The sequence below is a fragment of the Haplochromis burtoni genome, unplaced genomic scaffold, assembly GCF_018398535.1.
Source record: "Haplochromis burtoni strain Fernald_Lab_line unplaced genomic scaffold, NCSU_Asbu1 Contig_290, whole genome shotgun sequence".
NCBI classification, from domain to species: domain Eukaryota; kingdom Metazoa; phylum Chordata; class Actinopteri; order Cichliformes; family Cichlidae; genus Haplochromis; species Haplochromis burtoni.
Window position 1 is genome coordinate 262,028 of NW_024582651.1, and position 25,060 is coordinate 287,087.

General features: G+C 42.0%; 2 protein-coding genes across 3 annotated transcripts; one reads left to right on the forward strand and one right to left on the reverse strand.

Annotated features, from left to right (window-relative positions):
* The first annotated feature begins 2,332 nt into the window (after positions 1-2,332).
* metrnla (meteorin like, glial cell differentiation regulator a) lies at positions 2,333-8,683 on the forward strand. The gene is made up of 4 exons (XM_005940309.2): positions 2,333-2,678; positions 4,354-4,742; positions 7,644-7,703; positions 7,843-8,683. Exons 1-4 carry the CDS (start codon positions 2,581-2,583, stop codon positions 8,154-8,156), a joined length of 861 nt encoding a protein of 286 aa, XP_005940371.1. The 5' UTR covers positions 2,333-2,580; the 3' UTR covers positions 8,157-8,683.
* A 10,066-nt stretch (positions 8,684-18,749) lies between these two features.
* atp5pd (ATP synthase peripheral stalk subunit d) lies at positions 18,750-25,001 on the reverse strand. 2 transcript variants are annotated; one of them, XM_014339402.2, is made up of 6 exons: positions 24,887-25,001; positions 23,235-23,373; positions 22,820-22,916; positions 22,021-22,092; positions 21,721-21,783; positions 18,750-19,015 (listed from the first exon to the last, which is right to left on the reverse strand). In XM_014339402.2, the coding sequence occupies exons 2-6, from the start codon at positions 23,354-23,356 to the stop codon at positions 18,884-18,886; spliced, it is 486 nt and encodes a 161-aa protein (XP_014194888.1). In that variant the 5' UTR covers positions 23,357-23,373; positions 24,887-25,001; the 3' UTR covers positions 18,750-18,883. The 2 variants fall into 2 exon arrangements, with proteins under 2 accessions (XP_014194888.1, XP_042083844.1); XM_042227910.1 differs by lacking the exon at positions 24,887-25,001 and adding an exon at positions 23,849-24,440.
* Positions 25,002-25,060: the final 59 nt, after the last annotated feature.

The window sequence follows — 25,060 nt, forward strand, 5'->3', positions numbered from 1 at the left end:
GTCTGGAACAAGGCTGTGGATTTGTGTTTTCCTTATTGTTACAGCAACTTTACACTCTCGTCCTATTAACCGCCTATCAGCACATCCTTCTGAGGTTTGCAGGGGATTCTGAGTTGCCCAAGCTAGGACATGCACCCTGCATGCCAGGTCAGAAACGCAGATGTGTCAATCATCACCGCAACCACAACCAATTTAAAATCCCAAGAAAGCAGAAAGGAAAAAAATAGCAGTTACAAACTGCGCTGGTTTTCCTTGTCAGACAGGTTTCTTTCCCATGCCAAATGGCTTCCAGATACAAAACAACTTTTTCATAAGAAGTCGTTGCGTAGGATCCATTACTAGAGCAATGAAAAGTTTATGTTTACTGATGCTGTAACCAACCCCGAAGATCGTAAAGTTCCTCTTGTTGTACTCGCAAACAGAGCTATGTGTAAACTATGATGTTACAAGTCACAAATCAACAGACAAAATAGATCTGAAGTACCCGAGAGCTGTCTGGGGCCAGAGACTTTATATTAATGATGGCTGTAGCTACTGTCAGTACAAAGCACAAACTTCACACATGAGTGGGATTAAACACGCAGCAAGTCACATGATTTGTCAGATAATTTAAATAAAGATGTTTCAAAAGACAGCCCTGCAGCAGCAACTTCAGCTAATCCCCCTTAATTGAATAAATGGAAAAAGATTGATGAATGGATGTTTAAAAAGGCACCAAGAACACAAACATGGTGGTGAGGTCTTTGCCATGGTCTCCCCACCCTCCCCTTCCAGAATCCCTCTCATCTGAAAGAGGGGGAAAAGAAAACTATTACAGGATAAATTTAAATTGCAGAGCCCCTGTGACATTATTAACAGACATAATGGATAATACCATCATTACTTCCCATAAAGAAACATGCAAATTTGTTTTTACTTGACCAGTACTTGACTTTGATTAATTAACTCCTTCATGTGGCCAGTACTTGCAGATGTCTGCAGAGCTCCAGCCAAACCATGAGACCACAGCTGATAGTCAGCCCTTTTTTAGCCCTCAGATCTCAGTATAATGTACAATTGATGGTTGCTATAAAAGTATATGGCAAAGCTAAAGGCAAGAATGCAACTGGCTAAACTTAATTTGACTTACAGAGAGAGACTATGGGGATTTTTTTAAAACTATTATAATACTAGAGTTTCACCAGCATGCCAGTATTGCCAACATACCACTTTTAGGTAATTGAGTCTATGCACCTTTCCTTTGAAAGGACACTGCCAAGAATACCTGCCACTTTACTTCCTTACCTCTTTACCCTCATTGCACTAAGATCTCATTATTTGACAGGGATCTTTGCGGCTCCAGCATCGGGAAACAATAGTATTTCTGTTCATAGAGACAGACACCCACAGAACTATAAAACACTTTATATGAGGGATATAAAAGACCTCTTATAGACTGATTTCTTACAAAAATAAATAAAGTTTATTCTGTTGAAATATTCAACGAATGTCAAAGTGTTGCAACTGCGGAGCTGCTGTGGTTTCTACACAAGTTTTATGCAACTTTCAAGTGCTGTCGGAACTTTTACATTAGTCGAGCAACTAAACAGAAAACAGTCACAGAAAATAACAGGGATATTGGGGATTGTTTGACATGATTATATTAACCAGTTTTAAGCAAGTTACCTTAACTCCAATCAGCAATCATATCAAGAATTCGATATTAGCCATATACTTATTCTTTAAAACATTCTGGTGTTTTCAGTCACAGAATAGGATTGTCTCCCCTCGGAGAAAATGATCTGTGTTTAGACAACTGACTACAACCCAACCTGTTAAAAAAAATCTCCTGGTGATGTAATTAACTTCTATTAATCTAAATGTGGCATAGCTATTTTTTTCAGCTGCTTCCTTGAGGGGTCACCACAACAAATCGTCTGCCCCCATCTCGCCCTTTCTTAGCATTCTCCTCTCTCATAACAATCCTCTGCATATCCTCCTTCACTACATCCACGAACCTCCTATGACCATGTCCAAACTATCCCAGATCCACATCCAACTCGGCCTCCTGACTTCTTGTAAGTGCCACCGTCTCCAAACCACACATGGCAGCAGGTCTCCTTTCACTCTTGCTGCTATGCTTCTGCCAGCTGAAGATCAATCATTTGATATACCATATATCATTAATTATGGCGCATTTACAACAGATAACGTTCTAAAATTCAACCAACTTTAATATTTGGAAGGACACAAACCCGCAAAATTTCGAACTTCTAAAATCGGAGTCTGAGATGAGGCCCCTGAACGCAGCATACACAGAGCGCTCGGGTGTGACGTAGAGCGCAATCAGGGCTGCTGAGGCAGACTCGGAGCTGAACTCACTCCACATTTAACGGAGGGCTGTCAGCGCTGCGCGGAGCTACTGAGCGAGTGTGTGTGTTTGATGGGGAAAGCGCTTTTAATCCCCTGAACTTTTCGAGAATAAAAGAAGAAACCCCGGGGAGCGGACCGTGGCACATGGAAACGCTATGCAGCTGGAGAGACGGAGGTGGACTTTATCGTAGTTTCACTCAAGAGGAGGCTAAGTGAGGCGAGATAAACATGCTCACCCCGATGCTGGCCTCCTTGCTGCCGCTTTTCCTTCTCTTTAGGATTTCTTTCTGCCAATACTCAAGCGACCAGTGCAGCTGGAAGGGCAGGTGAGGTCTACAGACTTTTTTTTTCTTTTAACTGAATGTATTTTGAACGTCAAACTAAACTGCTAAATAAGAAAAAGCGAGGATGTGAGCAAACATGAAAGCTGCTGGTGGCGACCTGAAATGACTGTGACTGAAACTCAAGTCTCCGCGGTGATGTGGGAAGCAGGCGGCAGGGTTAGACGATAAATTAAAACAAAGCTAGCCTAGTGGCTGTAGGAAACAAAAGATTTGTGTAGTTTGTGATATAAGTTAAGAAACTACCGTAATTATTTGTGTGAAAAACGTAGTAATGTCAGAGACACGTGTGTTTGGGGTTGTGTTGGACATATGAATAACACGATGGTTCATCCAAAGATTTTAATAACATGATGGGAGGACGTTGGAATACGAAAATAACATGTTTATGACATCCCACACACAAATCGCCTTTTTATCTTTTTTACTTATGTTTTATCCCCCCCCCCCCCTCCCTTCTCCTAAAAGTGTGTGTGTGGGACATATGCACACACTCATAGGCTCAAAGTATTAAAGGTAGCCACACAGAGATGTATGATTGATAAACGTCAAGAAATGAAGCATGCACTGGAAAGTTTCACCTCCCATCAAACATCTGCTGAAATCTGTTTTGCAGTTCAGAACTGCGCCTTAAATAAGTGTGGTTTTTTTTCTTTTCTTTTTTGTTGTTGTTTTTTTCATCATCCTGCAGTCAGGAGGGGCTGCCCATACTTTTGAGCTTTCCACCAATAATCTGTTGTTCATTAGGCAGACTCTTGACTAATCTCCTTTAATTGCCTGCAGAAGTGATGAAGTTAGAAAGGACTTAATTAGAGGCATGCTGAGGAGAGCCTGGTTATGGGGCTGCAGAGGCATATGCTCAGCATGTGCTGCGGGTTCCTTTTGAGATCTATGGCAAATTTTGAATTTCAGCATCTCATTTTCAGGAAACTGGGCGTTTCTCCTCCGGAGTCAAACCGCTAGCTTGGCATGTGTATGCTGGTAGACTGCTGATGGCTTCCTGCCTCAGGCTTTGCCACAGAATGACTGACAGAGCCGGAGTTTTCAAATCCCGACCAGGCATTAAGTTCTGGAGGGAGTCATTTGGTCATGCTGGCGCCAGAGGCCGAAGTGCTGCCCGGACAAGTCTCTTCCAGTCTCTTTGGTTGCTTGAAAGCAAGGGGAGGTTCGGTGCGTGACCTGCATTTGCACTTGCATGCTGCAGTCCCAGCTACTGTTGCTGCTGTTGTCTGCCCAGAAGCCCCTGTGTCCCTCCATTCATCCATTTCTGCCTCCAAACCCTTCCCAAAGGCAGCTTGCCAGTGATGCGTTTTGCCAAAGCGCTGGGCGGAACAATGCGGTACGGGGAGTGTGTGTTGGGAGCTGAGGTCATTTTGGCTGCTCCGGCTCGTGACTGGTCATGCAGCCAGTCTTGCGCACGGCCTTAATAATGCTTCAGGAGGAATGTGGTTTAATGTCCTTTGGGTCTGCCAGAGGTCTTCAACTTGGTCAGTTAATTCAGGCTATAAATGCCCCCAAAATCATTTTTAGATTAGTGAATAAGTCTCTTTATTCTTTATTTGGGTAAAGGGGGGTTGAAAAAAATTAAAGCTTTCCAGAGAAATGCCACTTTTATTGCAGCTTGTTTCATATGTTGTGCCTTTTTCTTTTCTTTATCCAGCGGTCTGACCCATGAAGGCCACACCAGGGATGTGGAGCAGGTGTACCTACGTTGCTCCCAAGGCTCTCTGGAATGGCTTTATCCCACAGGGGCCATCATCGTCAACCTCCGACCCAACATGGTCTCTCCCGCCGCCGCTCGGCTCTCTGTCTGCATTAAACCCTCCGCCGAGTCCAGCGGCACCAACATCTACCTGGACCGCAACGGCAAGCTGAGGTTACTGCTGCCTGAGCAGGACCAGGCTCAGGGCAAGGTGCACTGCTTCGGCATTCAGGAAGGGGCGCTCTTTATTGAGGCTGTCCCCCACATGGACATCAGTCGGCGGATTACGGCGTTCCAGTACGAGCTGGTCAGCGACAGGCACAAGGCGGGGCCGCACTTGCTCGTCGGTAAGATGCATCTTTGACATCTTTAGTGATACCCCTGAAAACTGCTGCTTCTTTGATCTGTGTAGCTCCTATAAAGGCCTTACTTTAGATTCCCTCTAGAACTGAGTGCCTTTGTGCTCTGCCCCTGTGGTGCACACCGAGCACTAAATGCTAAATGCAGCCATCTACTGGTGGAAACTTTTATTAAGTTGGACTCTAATAGTAGGAAACTTAACATTTGCTCCAGCACACTGCAAATACTACAGCCAAAGACTTTTTTTTCTAGTAGCATTGTGTTTACATTAAGGATTTTTTTTTTTTTTTGGGGGGGGGGTTCTTGTCAAACTCATATTTTCACCGTGAGGATTAAAAGGTCAAAATCGGCTTTTAAACTTTAGTTTTTCGGGATAAAACGTTCACCTCTCAGCTCATTTTACAAACATTCTGACTGGATTTGACTTGAACGTCGCACTGTAAGCTTCTATTGTTTTCTTTTTTCTTCTTCTTTTTTTGCCTGGCTTGTGTGTGGAGGGGCACAGTCAAACAGAGGGCCTCCAATGGAAAAACAGCCGTGTATTTTCACGCTGCGTACCTGCCAAACCTGCACATTTTCAAGCTGTGCAGCTATGTTTTTTTTTTTCCTTCTCTTCCACCTAAAGCAAAATATGAGCAGTATCAGGCCCACATCTGTTTTTACGGCTCTCTGGGTTCACATATTCACATCCTGCGTCATTATCTGGCACAGCAGACAGAAACAGACAGAGAGAGGGTTAAACGTAGAGTAGGAGTTGTTTTGACCGCATTAGCTCGCTCGGCTCAGCTCTGTAGTATAATCTGCTGCTGTAATGTGGCCTGAGATAGCACTGGGATGATTCACAAAGACATTGGTCTCGTGTCATCTGAAGCCTGGAGTCACAGATTGATTGCTGCTGCTGCTCCTCCTTTTTCTTGTTTCTTCCTTTCCTCTTCTCTCTGACCTACTGTGCTGGGATTGAGTTGCTCACCATCAAATTGGAATGTATCTCCAACCAGATGTTGGGAGGAACTTCTAGGACCATATAGGCTTGTATTTCCCTTGCTGTCACTCCCTTAACCTCCCTTTCAGCTCGCTTGACTTATTCTCCCTTTTCCTGTCCTCAGTCTCACTATTTCCTACTTCTTAATTTTCTTTCTTGCCTATTTATCATTCTCGTATTTTTCCTTTTCGTCCCCCCCCCCCTTCCTAGTTGTTTGAAGTGGGTTTCGTCTCTGCTGAGCGGTATTAGCAAGTTGTGCTCCATTACAGTGGAATGCATCTGGTCCCAGATGTTTCAGGGACACTCTAATGTGCCCCTCCACTCCCTCCTTTGCCACTCCTCCCATCCCTCATCCCTCTGTGCTCCTGTGAAGTGGTTCTGATCAGAGTGGCGCTGCATGTGCAGAGGGCCAGAAAGAGATGCTGACTCGGTTCTCAGCCCATTCCTGCGGTTCTATTTCATGTTTGACTTCCTTGGAGAAAAACATAAAAAAAAAACAACCTCTGCTCTGGGTGAGGTTGGCCTCTCTGAAGTCTTGGCTCTCCAGCTGCTACTAAGCCATCCAAGCTTGTGGCTGTTTGACCCTTGAGCCCTCTTTAGTGATGTCGCAGTGCCTTGTGTTGCTACACTAGCTGACCTCAAAGATCCCTCACCTCTGTACACCCATCATCAGACAATCCAGCTAAAAGCTAAAAATAAGGTTAAGCTGCGCTCCTAAATATGACCAAGGGTGAACATCACCGCTTTGGCAAGAAGTCTTATTAGATGTATTGCACACACCAAATTAATATTTATGCTCAGTTTTATGACTGGTTGTGCAAATTAGGGTGCTTTCCAGTGCACCGGGCCCACCTGAGTTAACATTTTTTAAACATTCTTCCACTTATTTTGTGGTCAGACAACTGCTCCTTCCTCACCCTCAACCCACTGCTGACTAGACAGTCCTCTTTTTGCTCCCACTCCTCCTCCTACCCCCACCTGCTTCAGAGTACTACTAAGGAAAACCAAAGCAGGTCTAGGGGTTAATAAAGGCATTCTGGTTAGGACAGCCACAGGACCACCTGAGTCAACTAATCACGGAGTTGACTGCTCTCATTAAGGGCCCTTTCTACTGCTATAAAACAGTCTGGACGAGGGGGCAGGCTGAGTTGCTGCTATGCAGACCCCAATCAAAGGTGAAATGGTGCCTGGAGCAGACTTTTAAATAATTGATGTGGGCTATTGTATTTAATTCACATTTTCTTTTTGGAAACTAAATTACCTGCACTTTAATTGCCCTGTGCCTGTGTAATGCAAGATGTGCACGAAACCGGCAAAATCTATCCTCTGTTTGCTTCTTCTGAATGTGGGCCCCCTTGATGTTATAGTTGCAGTCTAAGTAGGCCTGCTGGAGTGCTGTGAGAGCTGAGGTCAGATGTAACCTCTACTAGTTTTACTGTTCTTATACCCGTCATCTGGTCCTTGTTTGTCATGGGGTGTCAAGGGGTTCCTGTTTTGGCAAGGGAAGCTGACTGAACAGCTCCCAGGAGCATTAGACATGCATACACACACACACACACACACACACACACACACACACACACACACACACACACACACACACTCTTAGCTTTTTGAGTTGTGCTTACTATCAGCAGCGTGCCTCTGTCTGGTGTATAACTCTGAGCTCAGCTGAATCCTGGTCTCTCATTTCTAAATAAATATTCATTTGTCAGGATGGAAATGACTGTGACCCTAATTGTCTGTATGTGAGGAACACTTACTCAAACACAGCCACAGATGTGTGTTTACTGGAAATCTGTGGGCCTGTTAACACGATTTTTATCACGCCACATGCATTTTTTTTTTTTTTTTGCACACCATTTTTCTCTGAACTCATCCATCCTCTTTCTGTATTTCCACATAGCGTCCTGTCAGCCCTGCAGTGACACTGAAGTGCTTCTAGCTGTCTGCACAAGTGACTTTGGTAAGTGCTGTTTTGAAGAATTATAGGCTTCCTGCTTCCTGCTGCTGCATGGTTGGCGTCGATGTCCAATACAAACACACAGTTTGAAATATTGCTGTTACCAGTCTCTAAATCCCATCTTCCTGCTTGGTTTTTCCAGTGGCACGAGGCAGCATTAGGAAGGTGGATCAGGAGGAGGAGCACTCATCTGTCACTGTGGAGATCAGTCGCCTTTACAGACAGAAAACCCAGGTCTTTGTATCTGGGGGTGTGAGGGTACGGAGCTGGACTGGCTGTATCAAAATGCCCCTTCAGTGTGGGGTGAGGTCCGGTGAGGGGGAGTTTTTGTTCACTGGGGCCGTGAGGTTTGGGGAAGCCTGGATGGGCTGCGCGCCACGCTACAAAGACTTTCTGCGGTTGTATCATGAGGCACAGCAGCAGGGCACAAACCCCTGTCACGTGGACACTAACTGAGCAGGTCATCTGCCCACATTTGGAGATGGGACAAGCCCTCAGTAACTGAGGAGACTGGCCCAGTGGCCCAGAGCCCCTCTCCTCTCCTGCTGCGCCGTGACTCTTTGGAGACAATGGCTGGAGCTGCTGGATGTTGCCAAGCAGCGTGCTAGCCGAACGCCGGTGATGCAACGTGGAATGTGTTCAGACCGCCTTTCTCACGCACGAGGAATCGCAAACTTTTAAATGTAGCAGACCCCATTTGGTTTTTATGTGTATAAAATGTGAATGAATATTGTACATTTTGAAGCTCTGTGTGCTTTGTTCAAAATCAAAACAAAAACAAAAAAACGTGATGTACAGTTCTGAATTTATTTCCTATGACAGATGTATAAAATGAAAGACTCTTATTTTGTTTAAAAACGTATTGCAGTTTAAAACCTGAGTTATTTTTTTCAGGTTGTACAATTGTTTAAAAAAAAAAAAAGAAACCAAAAAGTTTTTTTTTTGTTTTGTCACTGAGAAGAATAAAAACTTTTATTCCCATGTGCATGCTTACATGTGTGATGTTTGCATACTCTTCGTGTGTGTGTGTGTGTGTGTGTGTGTGTGTGTGTGTGTGTGTGTGTGTATTAAAGTGGGTGTTGTGGCAGATTTTAGACAAAAGTATTAGTAATCGGAAGATAATTATTTAACTGCTCTGACTTTGACTAACTTGAGCTTTTATTTCTAATTTTATATTTTAGATAAAACTATGGTGGCCTGTAGGTACAAAACACAAAGGAATGAAAAGCAAAGCAACATTTGAGAAAACAAAAAAGTAAAGACCTCTTTTATTTAAGAAGTGTATCAATATCTAATCTTTAAAAAATGTTATAAATCAAATTATTAGAAAATAATACTCATTGATAATATTCAATCATTTTGGCCATAATGAACCTAATTTAGGGACACAATAGTGCTCGAAGCCTAAATGCTGCAATTTTAAAGAAACCTGGTGGGTCAAAGTAGCTCAAACAATATTCACAAAGCTGTTAAAGAGTTTCATTTTCACCTGATTCTCCATTGGAATGAAAACAGTCATACGATGTGCATTAGCTTCTTCACCTCAGCTTTGAGCTGAGACTCTCTGCCAGGGGTACAGAGAGATTGATATCAGAGAGTTGGGGTGGATTCCTCTGCACTGGTTCCTGTGGTGATGGGGTGGCTGTGTGTCAAGGTCGATGTGAAAGGCCCCTTTGTTCCAGCGCAGCAGTCTAGTATGGGAGAGACGACTGAAGACAAACCTGAATACAACCCTGTGACGGGGCACGCAGCATAAAGTCGCGCTCTCCAACCACGCTAATTTTGAATGACGTGCACAACTCTGCTCAGGCACCACATTTAAATGAAAGCCTTTCATTTTCATCACCTCTAAATAAAACACAAAGAATCGGAATATTGGAACTTGTAGCTGTGCAGCACCAGCTGATGCAGCCTGTGAGCCAAGCCTGTTGAGATGACATCCAGTTCATGGCCAAGGCTCCTTTTGTCTGACTTTTCACTTTAAACGGAAATGCACCTAGAATGTCTTTCAGTAAGGTGCCCCACACGGACAATAGCTTTTCCAGACAGCACTGCCCATTGAAATGAATGTCTGGATTCCAGCTAAAAAGCCAGAGGTCCTGGAATTGCTCACTGGGAAATGCAAACAGAGTTTCTATGGTAATGATTCCTTACTGTGAACATTTTTTTTGCTCTGGCTTTAAGACCAGGAGCCATGGAGTTAGAGGAGCAGGAGGAAGAGGAGGGTAAGTGGGTATTATTTGACTGCTGGGTCCTTCACTGGTTCTCAAAAGAACCCTCTCTCCTTTTTCCCGGGCCAAACGGCATTTTCATTTCAGGTAACAAACACAGAGTGTTCAGGTGTTTCCTACGCACACTTATATCTCTACATGACTGCTGTGCTGTGTACCCTTTCATATAAATTTCATATAAGTATCTATATCAGGCAAGCTGTACACATCCTGTGTGTTATGAGGATATTTTCAGAGTTTGTATAATTTGGAATATATTCTTTCTTTCTTTCTTTCTTTCTTTCTTTCTTTCTAGTACACATTGTTTCTTATCCTTTAAAAGTTAAACAATTAATTAAAGGGGAAAAAAATCACAGATTAACCAATATCAGGCCATGGTGCAAAGTTCCACGGGATGGCTTAAATCAAAAAGTGTTTGATTATACATTAGTATAGCAGCTTTGCAAAAAAAGAAAAAGAAAAGAAGCTATCAACAATATAAATACAATTATGATGACCATCGTGTATATTTTCCAGTCAGTGTAGCCAGCTGGTGAGCAGTTCTTCAGAGGCTCTTGTGTCATGAGGGCGTGCATTCAATTAATGCATTGCACACATGCAATCGGTTAAACCTTCATGGGCGAGGTCAGATTTTGTTGTATTACCAGTTGAGAAGGATCAGTCTCAACCAGACATAAATATGTGGAGCCATTGTGCTGTCTGCGTGATTCAGCCAGAAGTCACTGCATGGTCATCTTGTGGGTGGAATTTTTTTAAAAAGAAGGGAAAAAACTGCTGTTGAAACTACAGCCAGGGTGCAAACTCAGAAGGAAGGGCAGTCAAGTTAAAGAGCAGGAGAACCCCTGCAGTAGGATGAGGCCGAGTTTCTGAGTTTCGTGTAGTGGTTAATATTTCGGTGCCTCTTTGGGAAGTGCTGGAATGTGGGGAATGTGTTGACTTCACACACACATGCATGCGCGGCAACCCCCAACACACCGCCGCCTTGATTAGCCGGAATCAATAGAGTCTCTGTGGTTTTTCTGTTTGCATGCATGTGTGCGTGTGTGTATGCTAGTGCGTTAGTGTGTATGCCTCCACTGTGCACGTGGCTCTAACCCCAGCACACATAAACACACCGCCCCAGTGGCCAGATAGCTGCCACCCACACTGAGCCACAACTTACTCTGCAGCTGCAGTCCCAACGCCTCCAAGCTGACACAAATCTGCCGTGACACTTCTGTAATGCAGTCACATGTACACGGTGAACATAGTTTATCCGATTTTAAATCCATTTTAAATTTGCCCTTTTTCCTGTCTATTCGTCATGTGGAATATTATTATGCCTTTTATATTGTTTAGTGTTCATTTTATTTGATGAAACTGACTTCAGTTTATGGATTGTAGATGTATGTTTATTATACAAAATTACAGTTCAGCTGTGTACAATTTTCTAAAATTGTACATTTGTTTCGACCGCCTTGTTTTTTGACAGCTGGCCTTTGCTGGATGGGTTTTCCTTCTCTACTAACTACTTTAAAATGCTGCTCCATAGTAAATATACTGCATTTCTATAGTGGTTTTCTATTTCATTCTTCCTACAAGGTTCATTCACCCTTTCGCACACACATTTTTACAAGAACCTTTTTTTCTGTGCCTAACATTCACACACACACTCACACTTAGATGGAAATGTCAGGGGCAGCTCGGTGTTTAGTATGTTGCCCAAGGATGCTTCAGCATGCAAACTAGAGACGCCAGGGATAAAACCACCTTCTGGTTATTATATGACCAGCCCTACCTCCTGCCCCAGCTGGCCCAATTGTCAGTCACTTTTTATCTTCTTTGAAAATTTCTTCTTCTGTGATTATTTGAGTGGGATATTTATCATGTTGGAAAATTTACCTTGTGCTGTTCATCAATCTCCTTTTCATCGTATCTTACAATATTTAATCTGTGCCCAGAGCTCTGGTTTCCTTGTGGACGCTGCACAAGCTGACCTCTGTTGTGCCTGAGAATTCATCTCTTCAGTGCAAGGTTACATAAATCAAGAAATGCGTGTGTGGCTTTTTTCAAGGATAGCTGATAGTTTGTGTTTTACATAGTTGTGTCTTACTGCTTCATTTATGATGTCTCGCATCTTTCTGAAATCTCACAGTTTAGTTTCTGACTTGTTTAGACAGTTCCTTTATATGTGCCGTAGAGGTAAAGCAGATCATCAACTAACCAGAGGTTGGTGGTTTGATCCCTGGCACTCCAGTCTGCATACCAAAGTATCCTTGGGCAATATACTAAAGTCTGAGTTGCCCCTTTTTCACTGACTCATTCACATAAGTGTGAATGTTAGATAGAAAGCACATAAATGTAGAAAAAAGTGATAGTATGAGTGGGTGAATGTTGTGTAAAGCACATTTATGTAAGTGCTTTCATGTATTTAGTCTAAACTGCATTTGTACTCACTGTTCTTGCACTGGTCACAGTGGCACAAAGGTTCTACGTTAGGGGTCCTTTTTGATAAACATACGGCCTGCGGTCCAGAACCTGCCCACCAAATGAACTAATCTGGCCCACTAATTTGAAAAATGTAGAATGTTTATTTGTTACACAGTAAAAAAAAATCTGTGAATTTACTGATAATTTATTTTGCTTTTTTAGTAAATAAAGCCCATTTTCCCCACAGTGTAAGCCCAGAGAGCCACACTGCAGTCTGCTACTGCAGCATTTCTTCATAATGTGGAAAAACTGAGACATATTGCTAAACACCTGCTTCATCTTTTTAAAGATATCCCAGGGACTGTATGTGTAGTTAAACACATTTTACATGTTAGCGCTTAAACTAAGGGAAGCAGGTTTTTTAATAGCTTGTTGGGCAATAGCCTTACTGTTCCCGCGCACTTCAGATGAAACCGGACTGTATGTGGCAAATTATAAACAAGTTCTCACTCCTGGTCTAACCTGTTTGCTTATATTGATGAATAGAATAAATTGCTCAGTTTTCCTGCACTCTGGATTGTTGTGCATGATTGTAATCCCACTTCAAGACATACAGAGATGAAACCTTAGAAAAAGTGGTTCAACAAGCTGTTAAGGCCCCTCCCTGCATGATTATTAATCCCCAGTGGGTCATGAGTTTCCCAGTCATAAAATTCCTTGCAGTCACCTCCCCCAACAAGGCTGCATGGCAGGATTAAAGACTAGGGTGTTGGGTGTCTATAGCAAAATGCAACTGCAGGGTCAGAGCATGGCCCTGCATGTCTCAGTATCAGGTATCAAAGAAGATTGGGAAATAACGTGTTCCAACGTACTAAATGTGTAGTATGCATTAAGCAAACCAGACGCTGTCTTCATCAGATGGTTTGGAGATCACCGTAGGTTCGTTTTGGCTGATGGTAGCCTGTCAAGACAAGGTTTTGCTCCATCTTCTAGTTGGCAGACAAGTTTTGGGATCACATCCAGACAAAAATACAGAGTAGCATTGGCCAAAGTCTGCTGATGAAAATAGAGTTCATGCACGTGATAGAAAAACGCCAGACTGCTATGTTTTATCATGTAGATGACTCCCTCTTGGCTGATGTCTGTATTATGACTAATTATTTCTGTTTGTGTGAATGGTGATTTAGTGCTGCAGTCTGCTCCTACAAGACAGCCTTTTGTCCTAAACCGTCCTCTTTCTCAATGAGTGACTGTGCGGCTGCTGTCAGCTCACATGGATCCCAGAGGCAGCGTCGAGGTGCCCCGTTCCCTCGGCAAACACGCCAGTGTCCTCCAGAGTGGGGGGTCCCGCTGCAAGGAGCAACTCTGAGTTCCCCCCACAATGCTCGGCGGCCCAATAAGGGAACAGAATTTGGCTCGGAGGACGTCAAGCAAACATGCAGCAAATGACACTTTTATTTGCTTGCCATCACATCCCCTCCCCCAGCGACCTTCATTTACTGGGATCCACAGTGCCATTTCCAGCAGCCCCATGGCAACAGCAGGACTTGTCAACAGGGGTACAACTTTCTCATGATGTCACCGTGCCGTGAATGATTTGCAGCCCCTAGAAAGTTGATGAAACTCCTTGAACTGATATTTTCTTGCAAACACAAAACAACACAAGCTTTGGATTTATAGATATGAAGCTTCACTTTGAACTGGATAGAAGGAGCATATTTTGCATCAAGTTAATAAGAACACGGTCCTGCTCTCTTTCATTCAATGATGCGATACATTGTAACTGGAACATTATAGAAATATTCACAGACCTGAATGACAAAAGCCCATCCTGTCGCTACACCTACCCTGACTCAATCTTGCCTTTGAATGAGCGTGTTGTTGTGTGCTCTATACAACCTGTCATTCATCAGCACTTGCTTCTTTTCTAATTGTGATAATGTGACCTGCTCAGGCCCCATTGCTCTCAGGCCTGTCAGATGCATCGGTCAGAGAAGAAGATCTCCTGTTTGCACAGCCCAGTGAGCAACAGTTGCTTTGCCCTGTTGGTTGACTCCTCCTTGGTAACTGGGCCAACCCACTTTGACCTCTGACCGGGGCTGTGGCCTTTGGATAGGTGGAGAAAAAAATGGCTCCTGCCTAAATTCAGCCATTAAATTCTGGAGTAGACGGGGCCATGCCCTCTAGCCTCCAAAGGAAACACACATTTTAGGGCATTGTGGCATGACAAAGATCATCAGCCCATGGCGGTGCAAGTGCAGAGCGTGATAGATTGCGTAATTTAACATGTGACATTTGATGGATGTCCAAATGAGGGCTATAATAGGTTGTGTGAAGGATAGGTAGGAAGTGAACACTTAGATTTTCACACAGGAGCGGATGTGAGCTGTTTGCTCTGAGGACAGAATGATGGATCGATTCTGAATGGGGGACAACGGCACTAAAGAGGATCTAGGTGCATCCTCCCTGTGTTTAATATACAAACATTACTGTTTGTCCGGACAGCGAGACAGCTTCTAAGGCTAACACAATTCAAAGTAATATGTCAACAACACTGAACAAACCAAGAAATGAATGTGGCAAAAGTCACATTTAGCGAGGTAACAAATAAACATGTTTCCACCCTCATTGACTAATGCTCCACTGCTCCATTCGTGTCAAACAATCCCAATAACCATGCCAGAGTCCTTGGATCCAAGATTTCTACAAAATTGTGTAGCCACCCCTTCTTTTCTTTTTTGTTTTCAAGGAGCCACACTTTATTGTAATATTTTAAAGTGTGCTTAAGTTATAACAGTTCTTCAGGCTTGTAGTTTTTCATTGGTGATTAAATCCTTTTTCACTCATTTTCAAGCCAGTCCTTGTACCTGACTATTTGAAGCCACTTAACGTTGCTCCATGAAGTGTTTAAGAATAAAAAGGCACCACACTCAAAAGTCCAACCAGTGTTGTGTCTACATACAAAAGGCAACTTAGGAAAATTGCATTTTAAATGACTTTGTTGCTAACAGCCTGTTGCAAAACAATAAATTCTTCCCTAATTTTCAAACTTAATCTACAACTAATGATCATTTTTGTTTGTTTTTTTTTTTTTAATTTTTGCCCCCCCAAAAAGTGACTCCACCCAAAAATTGAAGAAACTGTAAAAGTGTCAGGCCTAAGAACTATCTGCAGTCGATGAACTATATCTGAAAATGATTTTCTTAAGAAATAGGAAAAAAAACTGAAGCATCAGATTCACAATGACTTCATTTTTCAAACTGAGAAATTACAAGAAAGCAAATAACAATACATGGCTGCTCGTATTTTCACATTTACAACATAAAGAATGGAGGGGTGACTTAAGACTTGTGAATAGCACTTTGGATGTTTAAGATATTTTCTTTCACACCAAGATTATGCCCTCCAAGTCATCTTGGCTTAGTTTTTTAATACACATTGTGTTGAAACATCTTATACTCTGTATTCCAGGTTACATGCCACAGGAGAGCAGAGGGATTTCATTAAAATCATTACTGGCTGTAAAACAGTGCGCCGAGTCCTGAGCCGTGGCAACAGTTAATAAGCAGACAAGTGTTGGCAACAGCTGAATGGTCAGCTGGGAAAAGAATGGCTGAGGCAAGGGAAAGTATAACTACAGGGGGTCATGCACTCACACTTGCATATGTGTGTAGCTGTTTCGCATAGTAGCTTAGCACAGGTGACTCCCACTGACCATTAATCACAGTCGGGGAACCTGTTGTGTTGCACAGCAGAACAGAAAAATAAGAACACAGAGTTACAGACCGAGAGGGGATGAAACACATATGTTTGTGGTCTCATTTATCAAGAGAAAGAAAGAAAAAAAGCATGTTTTTATTTTCCCCCTGCTTTGTTTTTGCCAACAATTTATCCCCACTGACTTTTTTTCAGACTGTTTCCTTCTCTTTTTCAGTCTCACTCTTTGGTATCTATTCCAGAAAACTGTGTTGAGGCTGTATGCAAAGGTGGCAGCACCGTCACGTCGAGTTTGCCCAGTCGCAGACTAAAGAGACGAGCGCTCTGTGGTGTGACATGCTGTGTAGATTTTGGGAGGATTATCACCGCTCCACTGTGGAATGTCTTACTGGGAGAAATCAGAGTGGATGGATGAGGCCACGGGAGCCCACTCTGCTAAAAATGTGAAGCTGGCTGAAGATTTCCATTTCTAGTTTTTGTCTGTAACTACAGCAAGGCCGAAATGTTAATCTTACTCTTCATTTTATCTTTAAATTGAATCGTTTTAACATATTTGTTCAATATTCAGGAGAAGACAGACCGAGGTTTCCATATATTAGAAGTTTGGTTTGATTCCCAGCTCCTCAAGTCAACATGTCAAAGTGGGTGATTGTGGCTCTGAGAGCTTTGAGTGGTCGAGCTAGACTAGAAGCATAAATGCAGTCTGCTTACCATTTTGTGTTGCTTTCTGTTTAAAATTAAAATCCTCATGAATCTCCTTTTATTGTGCAATCTATCTGCATGCAATTTTGTGAGTCTTATATTACTGCATTACTCTTTAAGTTAATTACAAGAACTGCTGATGCTCACCGTACTGTAAAGGATCACACTCTTTAGGGACCCATACTACTTACCTCTTATACAAGTAGTTGCAAATTTTAAAATCACTTGTATGCAGATAGCATCCAGCTGTTCTGCTCTTTCCCACCTAACCAGATTTCTAAACTTGCAGATCTAAAGACATATTAGACTGCCATCAAGTGTTGGTTAAAAGCTCATTTTCAACAATTACATTTCTGACTAAACAGTAGCTCAGATATTTAATCCCAAAGATCAAACAATACCTCAGATCTGCGAGATCTTCTGTAGATTAAAATTTTGTGTAACACTGGGGGTTATCTTGGACAGTTACCTGCCTTTAAGGCTTTTATGTCAGGAAGCTGACTTGATCTTTTCATCTCAGGGACACTGCTGAGGTAAGATGAAATGTTTCCAAGGTGGAATTGGAGAAATTGTTCATGCTCTTATCTTTTCCCGCTGAAATATTTGCAACTGTCTACTTAAATGTCTTGAAAAATCATCTTTAAATCAGGTTCAGTCTGTCTAAAATACAGCTAGGGATTTCATATCTCTCATATTTTGGAGTATCTTCACTCTGCCTCCTCTTAGCTTTGGAGTTCTTGTTTTAACTCTCAAAGCTTTGAATGGTTAAGACACCACAGACCCTCTCTGAACTTTTACTGACCTACTCTTCCAAGATGTTTGTTACGTCTTTGGAGCGTAGGTTACTGCTGGTGCCTTGTACTCATTTTACACTTAAGGCATTCTTTTTTGGCATTTGGGAAGTTTCATGTGTGTTCTTTAATATATGTTTTCCTTTTGTGTATTCTTTTAGGTGTCAAGCACCTTGTTACTTTGTCTGTAAAAGGTGCTTTATAAATGTACTAGAATTGCTTGTAGAGGTTTGCCAAAAGTTGGTCATGGTTGAGAAAATGTTCTCATTTCATAGTAAATTAGGCTTAAACAGGCAAAAACGCTGGTAGAGCAATGTTTTTACTCTATGTTTCATTGCTGAACACAGAAGGCTCGACTCGCTTCATTATGCTTTTTCAGTCCAATGTCGCCCCCTGCAGGTTCCTCTTAATGCAGCAGCTTTTGTCGGTGTCGTCGAGGTTGGGGTACATTCCCGTACTTATCACCATTAAGCCCGCAGTGATGGGCCGAGTTACATACAGCATTAAGCCACAAACCAAAGCCATAATAATAGTGCAGTGAGAGGACAGAAAGCAGGCTTTATGTTTAAAGTCTCTCTCCAGTCCCAGAGAGACTGCTCATATTTCCATCTGTGGTGAAATGCGGATTTATACTGTAGTCATAACAAAGCCTGAACAAGACTGACACTGCGTAATAAAAGGGTTGGATGATCATTTGTTCTGCAGACATAGCTGTCCACAAACTGATGGATTGCTTGACTGTCTAATGTAACAGTGTATAGCATGTATTCATACATCGAGGGATTACCTAACGACACACAGAAGTAAATATACAATAAGGAAGAGCTGCGTCTGCCTTTCTGATGAGGAAAACTGACAAAGACGAGGCATTGCGGGTTCCCCAAAGGCAGCACCGACCCCACGAAAGAGGGAAACTACTCTCCTTTCTGCTGAGTGTGACTTGGCCGAGTGTGTGCTTAAAAACTGTGTATCCACAAAGGTCGAGTTTTCAGTGAGAGCCGGGCGATATTTCATACCAAATTTAGAAAGAAAACAGTCAAAGGTATCAAGTTGAGTTCATGACGCCTGGGAAGAAATCCTGTAATAAAATAACAGTTGTTTGCCTGCGAGGGATCTGAGAGGTTGTTTATAATGGGTCTGTGAACACTGATGAACCTTGATGCTATTTGATGACCACAAAAAAAACAAGACAGAGGAGCCACGATTTCAGGATTTAATTACGCCAAATTACAAAGAAATAAAACACACGATGCTTTCATTTCTTGAGAAGTTGATGTACAGACTTATAGACAGATCTTTCCTCAGCATATGGAATATAAATAGTGTGGTGAATTTACAGATCAGCAATGGGCTTGTGTGGCCAATAAGGATGCTTTTCTTTGTCCAGCTTTGTTTCTGGGAATGTGTCATTCAGGTCTTCAATTGTCATCTGGTCAAATGGGATCATGTTCTTGAATTTTTCCAGCTGGGAAAGGAAGAAAAGATGATCAGGAAAAAGAAAAAAAAAAAAAACATGGCTTTAATAAACCCTACTAGGCCTTAAGTGGAAATGTCTCAGCAGACTTTTTTCTCCTTCAGAATAAAATGTGCTGCCAGTTTTCCAAGAACACCCAATATTCAGAAGCACTGGGTGCTACTGAATATCCACCTGAATCTGATAAATACAGAGTAAAGTGGTTGCCCCATGATCGGAAGGTCGGGGGTTCGAATCCACTGAATGGCTATTCTGAGGTACCCCTGAGCAAGGTACAGTCCCTACACACTGCTCTCCGGGCACATGCTCAGTGGCTGCCCACTGCTTCACTGAGTGAATGGGTCAAATGCAGAGAAAAAACAAGCAATTTCCCCACAGGGATCAATAAAGTATACATTATTATTATTATCACTGACTGTGGAAGAGTTGTTCTGGACTGCCAATTTATTTAATATTCCTCTGTCTCTGAATGTGTGCCAGCCTGAAATTAAACTGTGGCTGTCAGAGTTGGTGGAGACACGTATACATTAGGGGTGCAACGATATTCGTATCGATATTGAACCGTTCGATACAGTGCTTTCGGTTCGCATATGTATCGAACAATACAACATTTGTAATTTATTTTATCAACTTTCCTTCTGACGATGCTGTCTGTGTTGAGCGCTCAGTGAATCTGTGTTCGACTACTCCGCCTAGGCTGCACTGTCGAGCGCAGATCCACTGAGCGCTCAACACAGACAGCATAGTCAGAAGGAAGAGCGCAGGGCAAGCTAGCGAGACAGAAGTTAAGCTCTCCTTGCAACATGGACCTCCCCCACCCTCATTCAGATCTGGCGTTTGGAATTATTTTGGTTTTCATGTGACGTATGACCCTGAAGGTAAGCGAGTCATGGACTAAAGTAAAACAGTATGTTGGATGTGCCACTGCAATGCTCAATTACATGGGTGGGAACTAGTGTGTTAGCGCAGTTAGCTCGTTAACGTGTTGGCCGTCTAGCCCCATGCACGGAGCGATCGGCGGTAGCTCGTTAACGGAGATTTGCCGTGTTGTGGCGTTAAGGTCATTTCAACGAGATTAACCTGAAAGCACTAGTGGGAACACAACGAATATGACTGCACATTTACGCCGACATCATCCTAGTGCAAAGACAAAAACAACAAGCATGCTACTAACTTTAGCCGAGTCATTTAGACAGCTGTTAGCACATGATTCTCCTATATTTTTATGCTGCTGAGAATATAGCCCAGAAGAAGCGGATAGTATAGCTTTTATTTTGGAAAGAGACATTTCTCTGTAATAAACTCTCTTTTCCAAAGATGAGTGATTCCTCAATCAGATACAGGGCTTGCAATATCGCTAGCCCGACGTCCTGGGGCTAGCGATTTTTTCAGTCGGGCTACCAAAATCTATCTCTGCCCTGCCCGTCGGGCTATTGTAGGAAGGAAAAATATATGTCAATGCTTTTGCATTCTTTCAGAAATGTAGCTGGGTAATTATGTCATTGGCATCGGTGAGCCACTGTCAATATGTGACATATTGAAATCGCGTTTGAATTTGCGCTTGTTTTTTTGCTTTCACTTTGCAATCGTGCGAACTGTGTATAGAGAGCGACAGCACTGATCTGTGAGTGATGATAATTTGTGCACCAATTCCTCTGACATCGTCTTATTAATCGTTAGCTTACTATGCAAACATGACAAGTGAAATCTCCCGCAGCTTAAACATGTGAGAGGTTGATCGCGCAGAGAATCGCTGAGCTTATGTGAGTGCGTGTGTAAAAGCAGCAGATATATATTTCAGTTCTGCTGAGCCAAATAAGACAGGTCAGGGTGAAGAAGTGACAGCCAAAGAAAAGCTTACCACAAAACGGAGAAGTTATGACAAATCAGACTATAAGGCAAAAAGAAAGTGCAGCTTTATGGTTTCATGGACAAAAGAATTTCTGTGGCTGCAATATGACGAGCTAAATAACCAGGGCTGCACATAAGTGGTCCGCAGGTGCGCATTCGCTGTCAAAATAAAAAACACGCACAAGGGTTAGGGTTAAATTTAAAAACTGTACTTTTGAGTTAAAATATATATTTATAATTTTAATAAATGACAAATTAAAAATGCATGAAAATCTTTTTTGTATCGAAAAAATATCGAACCGAACCGTGAATTTTGTGTATCGTTGCACCCTTAGTATACATAATAATGTATACGTGTTTATATACATATACTTGTACTTCTGGGAGTATAAGTGTTGAGGAGGGAGCGGAGGCTGCCATTGCAACTTGGATAAATGCTATAATGATTACAGAGTATCTGAAGACTGCCCTTCGCCTCAAACAGGTGGAGCTCCAAACTGCCTTTTCTGCTAATTAATTCCGTGATGTTAACGCTGTGCGCCCCAGTGCACTTTTTCCAGCAGTCACCTGTTGTCTCGTGTGTGGCTATGATACTTTAACCTGATCTAACAGGTGCAAACGTTTTCTGGACCCCTGAGGCAAGTGAAAATCCCGTCATCGCTTCCTGTGTTTCTGCTCCAGCTCCTGACAAACTGCTGCCAAGTACTAACACCTAATGCAAAACCGAGTCAAGTAGATGCTAGCGGAAAATAGCATGATGTTTGAGCTTAAGGAAAGATGGTGTTGAAAAAGTTAAATGTCACTTAAGTTGTCCAAAAATAACAAATGAAAAGTATAAGGCTCACCTGTTTTTCATACTGAGCGATACGAGCCTTGGATCCTTCAATGTAGGCAGTGGCTGTTTTGTTCTGGAAGACAAGTAAACATTACAAGACTGGATAGTATTTTAATATAAATGGCTCACTACCTGCTCTAAACTAATACTGAAAAGACTCATTCATGTGCATGTTCATTATCCGTGATTATGTTGTGCTTGACTTTTTTTATTTTTTCAAAATTAAACTTTGGATTTTGTCCTTCTCAGCTTTATGTTCAGGATGGGACACACATTCTTACATCCACCATCTCCAAACAGAGGCACTCACCGCTTCCTCCTCCTGAGCATTTATAATTGCTGTCTGAGTGTCTACAGGCTCCGGGACCTTCAGGGCACTGAACTGTGGGACACATTAAATATAAGATTTATACATTCACGTAACTGGGAAAAAGGCCACAAGTACGCAAAATACACAAAGCACAGCTGCTAATTTTTCCCCCAGTATTTTTAAGCACTGGTTCAAATGTTTCTAAACCCTGTGAAAAACTGTAACTAAAGTGAATCTGGCTGCTGTTTTGGTTGAAACTTTAAAAAAATGCTGGAAAAAATGAGTGCAAATTAAAAAGCATGATTATTTTGCCAAAAGCCTGTAACTGGAAAATATCATTAATATTAATATGATGTTAACATTTTACATTTCTTCATTAAAGCTATTGTAGAGGCACTACGACACTGATTCTAAAAATGTTGGGACACTGTGTAAAATGTAAACAAGAACAGAACTCAAATCATATTTCATTTGCAATTCGTTGCTAATAAAACATCTCATTTTGTAACTAATTAGGTTAATTGGCAACAGGGCAGTTGCATGCTTGGTTATATAAAAAGCAGCTTAGATAGGCAGAATCTCAAAAGGAAAGGTGGGCAGAGGTTCACCCATCAACAGACTTTTATTAAAAGTGGTAGATTTTTCATATTTGATAGGTTTCAAACACGTTTCTAGGTTTTACTATGAATAAAATAAAAAAAGGAGCTTATAAAATTTACAAATCATTGCATTCTATGTTTATTTGCATGTTGCGTGGGTGCCAACTTCTTTTGAATCAGTACATTTAGTGCAGGCTTACCTTCTTTTCAAACTCATCCACCATGCCTGCTTTAGCCACAACAGATCTGTAGTAGCTCCAGTCAATAGCAGGAGGTTTCTCGGGTAGAGAGGTGAGCCTGTGAACACACAACAGCTAACTTACTGTCATCACAAGACACGTAAAAAGGCAAGACATGACAGAAGAGCCCTTCTTGACAAAATCTGCATACTTTCACAGGTGTATTCTGGGCATACTCATGATGCAATGCCAATAACAGATGCAGAGGTCGTCTAAATAAAGTTAATTGCAGTTAACTAAATACTAAGAAATAATACCAAACATGTATGACACGGGTGGCAAGAATAGCATGTTGGTGACTTCACATCAGGCTATTTTATGGGTGCAATGCGCCTTTGTAAAATGCTGGAAGAGGGTTTGAAGACTGAATACACACTTGGCAGCAATGGCATCACTTCGCGTCTTCAGGTTGTTGAACATGGTCCTCTGGTTGGGCGGCACCCTCTCTGCGAAAGCCGCCCAGTCAATGGCCTTCAGTGCAGCTCGTCTCCCAGCCATGTTTGGGAATGTGTGAGCTGAAGAGGACAACAAGACCGGAGACCGGTGTTTCAGATTAACTGGTGTTGGTCAAACAGAACGCAGGGACTGAAGCTGTCACAATTTCAGCTTTAAATTTGGATTCCTGTGCTGGTTGTTTTTAATGCAATACTTCAGTCATCAGAAAGACACTAAACAAAATCTGAAAACAAATAAAAGTATTCCATAAAAAGGTTATACTGGTTTTCATAAGAAACATATTTACATTTGCTTGACTCATTTAAACATTCTTCTCCTGAAAGTGAAACTCCTACAAATACCTCTGTTCCCAACTTTCAGGTGACAAACTTATACTGAGGCCATTTAGTAAATCCAGCAGCTTTTTAACGTCAAAAGAAGGCTCTGCGCTGCTGCAGACATTAGTAAATCTGACCCTAAACGTTCTTCCATCTTTAAAATGCCAGCCTTTGTAATAAGGGATATTTTTTCACAGGCTTTTCTCATTTAAATCACCTCATAAAACAACAGGGTTGGAACGCAGTGTGGCGTTTTGTAGTCCATCTTCAACTCGGCGGACATCCGGAGTCACATCGTTAAGGAGAGACAAGTGTAAGGCTGTTCTCTTTTCCTAAATCCTGAGAAATTCTCCTATCCACTTTTCCTTGTAAGAGTTTAGGAAAAGAGATTAGGACTAGGATACAGGAGGTACTTTTGGAAAGCATTCCAGGTGTAGTTGTGTCACAGGTTAACCGAGTTTACTGTCACAATGACAGCGTAACATGGGCTGACATCCAATCTGGGTGCAGATACGTGTATGTGTAATTGTATGGTGTAGTTGCAGTGATGATCGATCTCACATCAAAGAAAGCGTTCGGGAATATTTAAAATATCCTGGTATGTTTAAAACACATTGAGCTGGTCATTGTCTAAAAATGGAGAATGAGCACTGATCATACAGCTGCCCACGTTAGACTGACTGGGTGAACAGCACCATGCAGGGAAACCCGAAAGTCGGTGGAGCTTATGGGTGATGTCATAGGGAAAATATCGGCTTGTGATTTATGTTACAGAAACACAAAGGTGCGCGACCGGACAGAAGGCTTTTTAATATTTATTTATTTGTTTTTAATTAAAATAATGTAATCGTTGTCTGAAGATAATTTTCATACTGATTATCACCTTACAATCAATAACGATGCTGCTTTAACTTTCTGGGTAAAATATTGCTCAGTGAGAGCCATTAAAGGGTTGTTTTTCTTAACAGATTGGTTTTTTTTTATTTATTATTGTTGTTCTTATTAAAATGTCCCATCCGCACACTTATGTTATACAGCTAACGCAATGTGCCTTCAGTCTAATGAACTTAAAACGTAGCTAAACATTAGCAGCATAAGCATCCCGAGGTTAGCACGTAGTAAACACAGTTTATACGTTGCTGTCGTTTTATTTTTTCTAACATTTTGTGAACAACTTTGAAAAAGATGTCCAAGATTAGACTCTGGCGATTAGTTTTAAGGTTTGTTTTGATAAATCTGAACTTCATGTACATACCAACTCCGCAGGGACAGACCGCCGACAGGAAGCGGAAGACTGTCTTCTTCTTCTACATATATATTGGCGGTTGGCAAACAACTGAAAGGTGCATTACCGCCACCAACTGGTATGGAGTGTGGTCTGGAACATCACTCAAAAAACCCTAAAAAACCCAAACAAACAAAGCCCATC

Coding starts and splice junctions, on each gene's coding strand:
- metrnla (XM_005940309.2), top strand. CDS start 2,581: ATGCTCACCCCGATGCTGGCCTCCTTGCTGCCGCTTTTCCTTCTCTTT. Junction 4,743..7,643: donor GGGGCCGCACTTGCTCGTCG/GTAAGATGCATC, acceptor ATTTCCACATAG/CGTCCTGTCAGCCCTGCAGT. Junction 7,704..7,842: donor TGTCTGCACAAGTGACTTTG/GTAAGTGCTGTT, acceptor TGGTTTTTCCAG/TGGCACGAGGCAGCATTAGG.
- atp5pd (XM_014339402.2), bottom strand. CDS start 23,356: ATGGCTGGGAGACGAGCTGCACTGAAGGCCATTGACTGGGCGGCTTTC. Junction 21,784..22,020: donor ATGCTCAGGAGGAGGAAGCG/GTGAGTGCCTCT, acceptor CTTGTCTTCCAG/AACAAAACAGCCACTGCCTA. Junction 19,016..21,720: donor TCGCTCAGTATGAAAAACAG/GTGAGCCTTATA, acceptor TTCCTTTCCCAG/CTGGAAAAATTCAAGAACAT.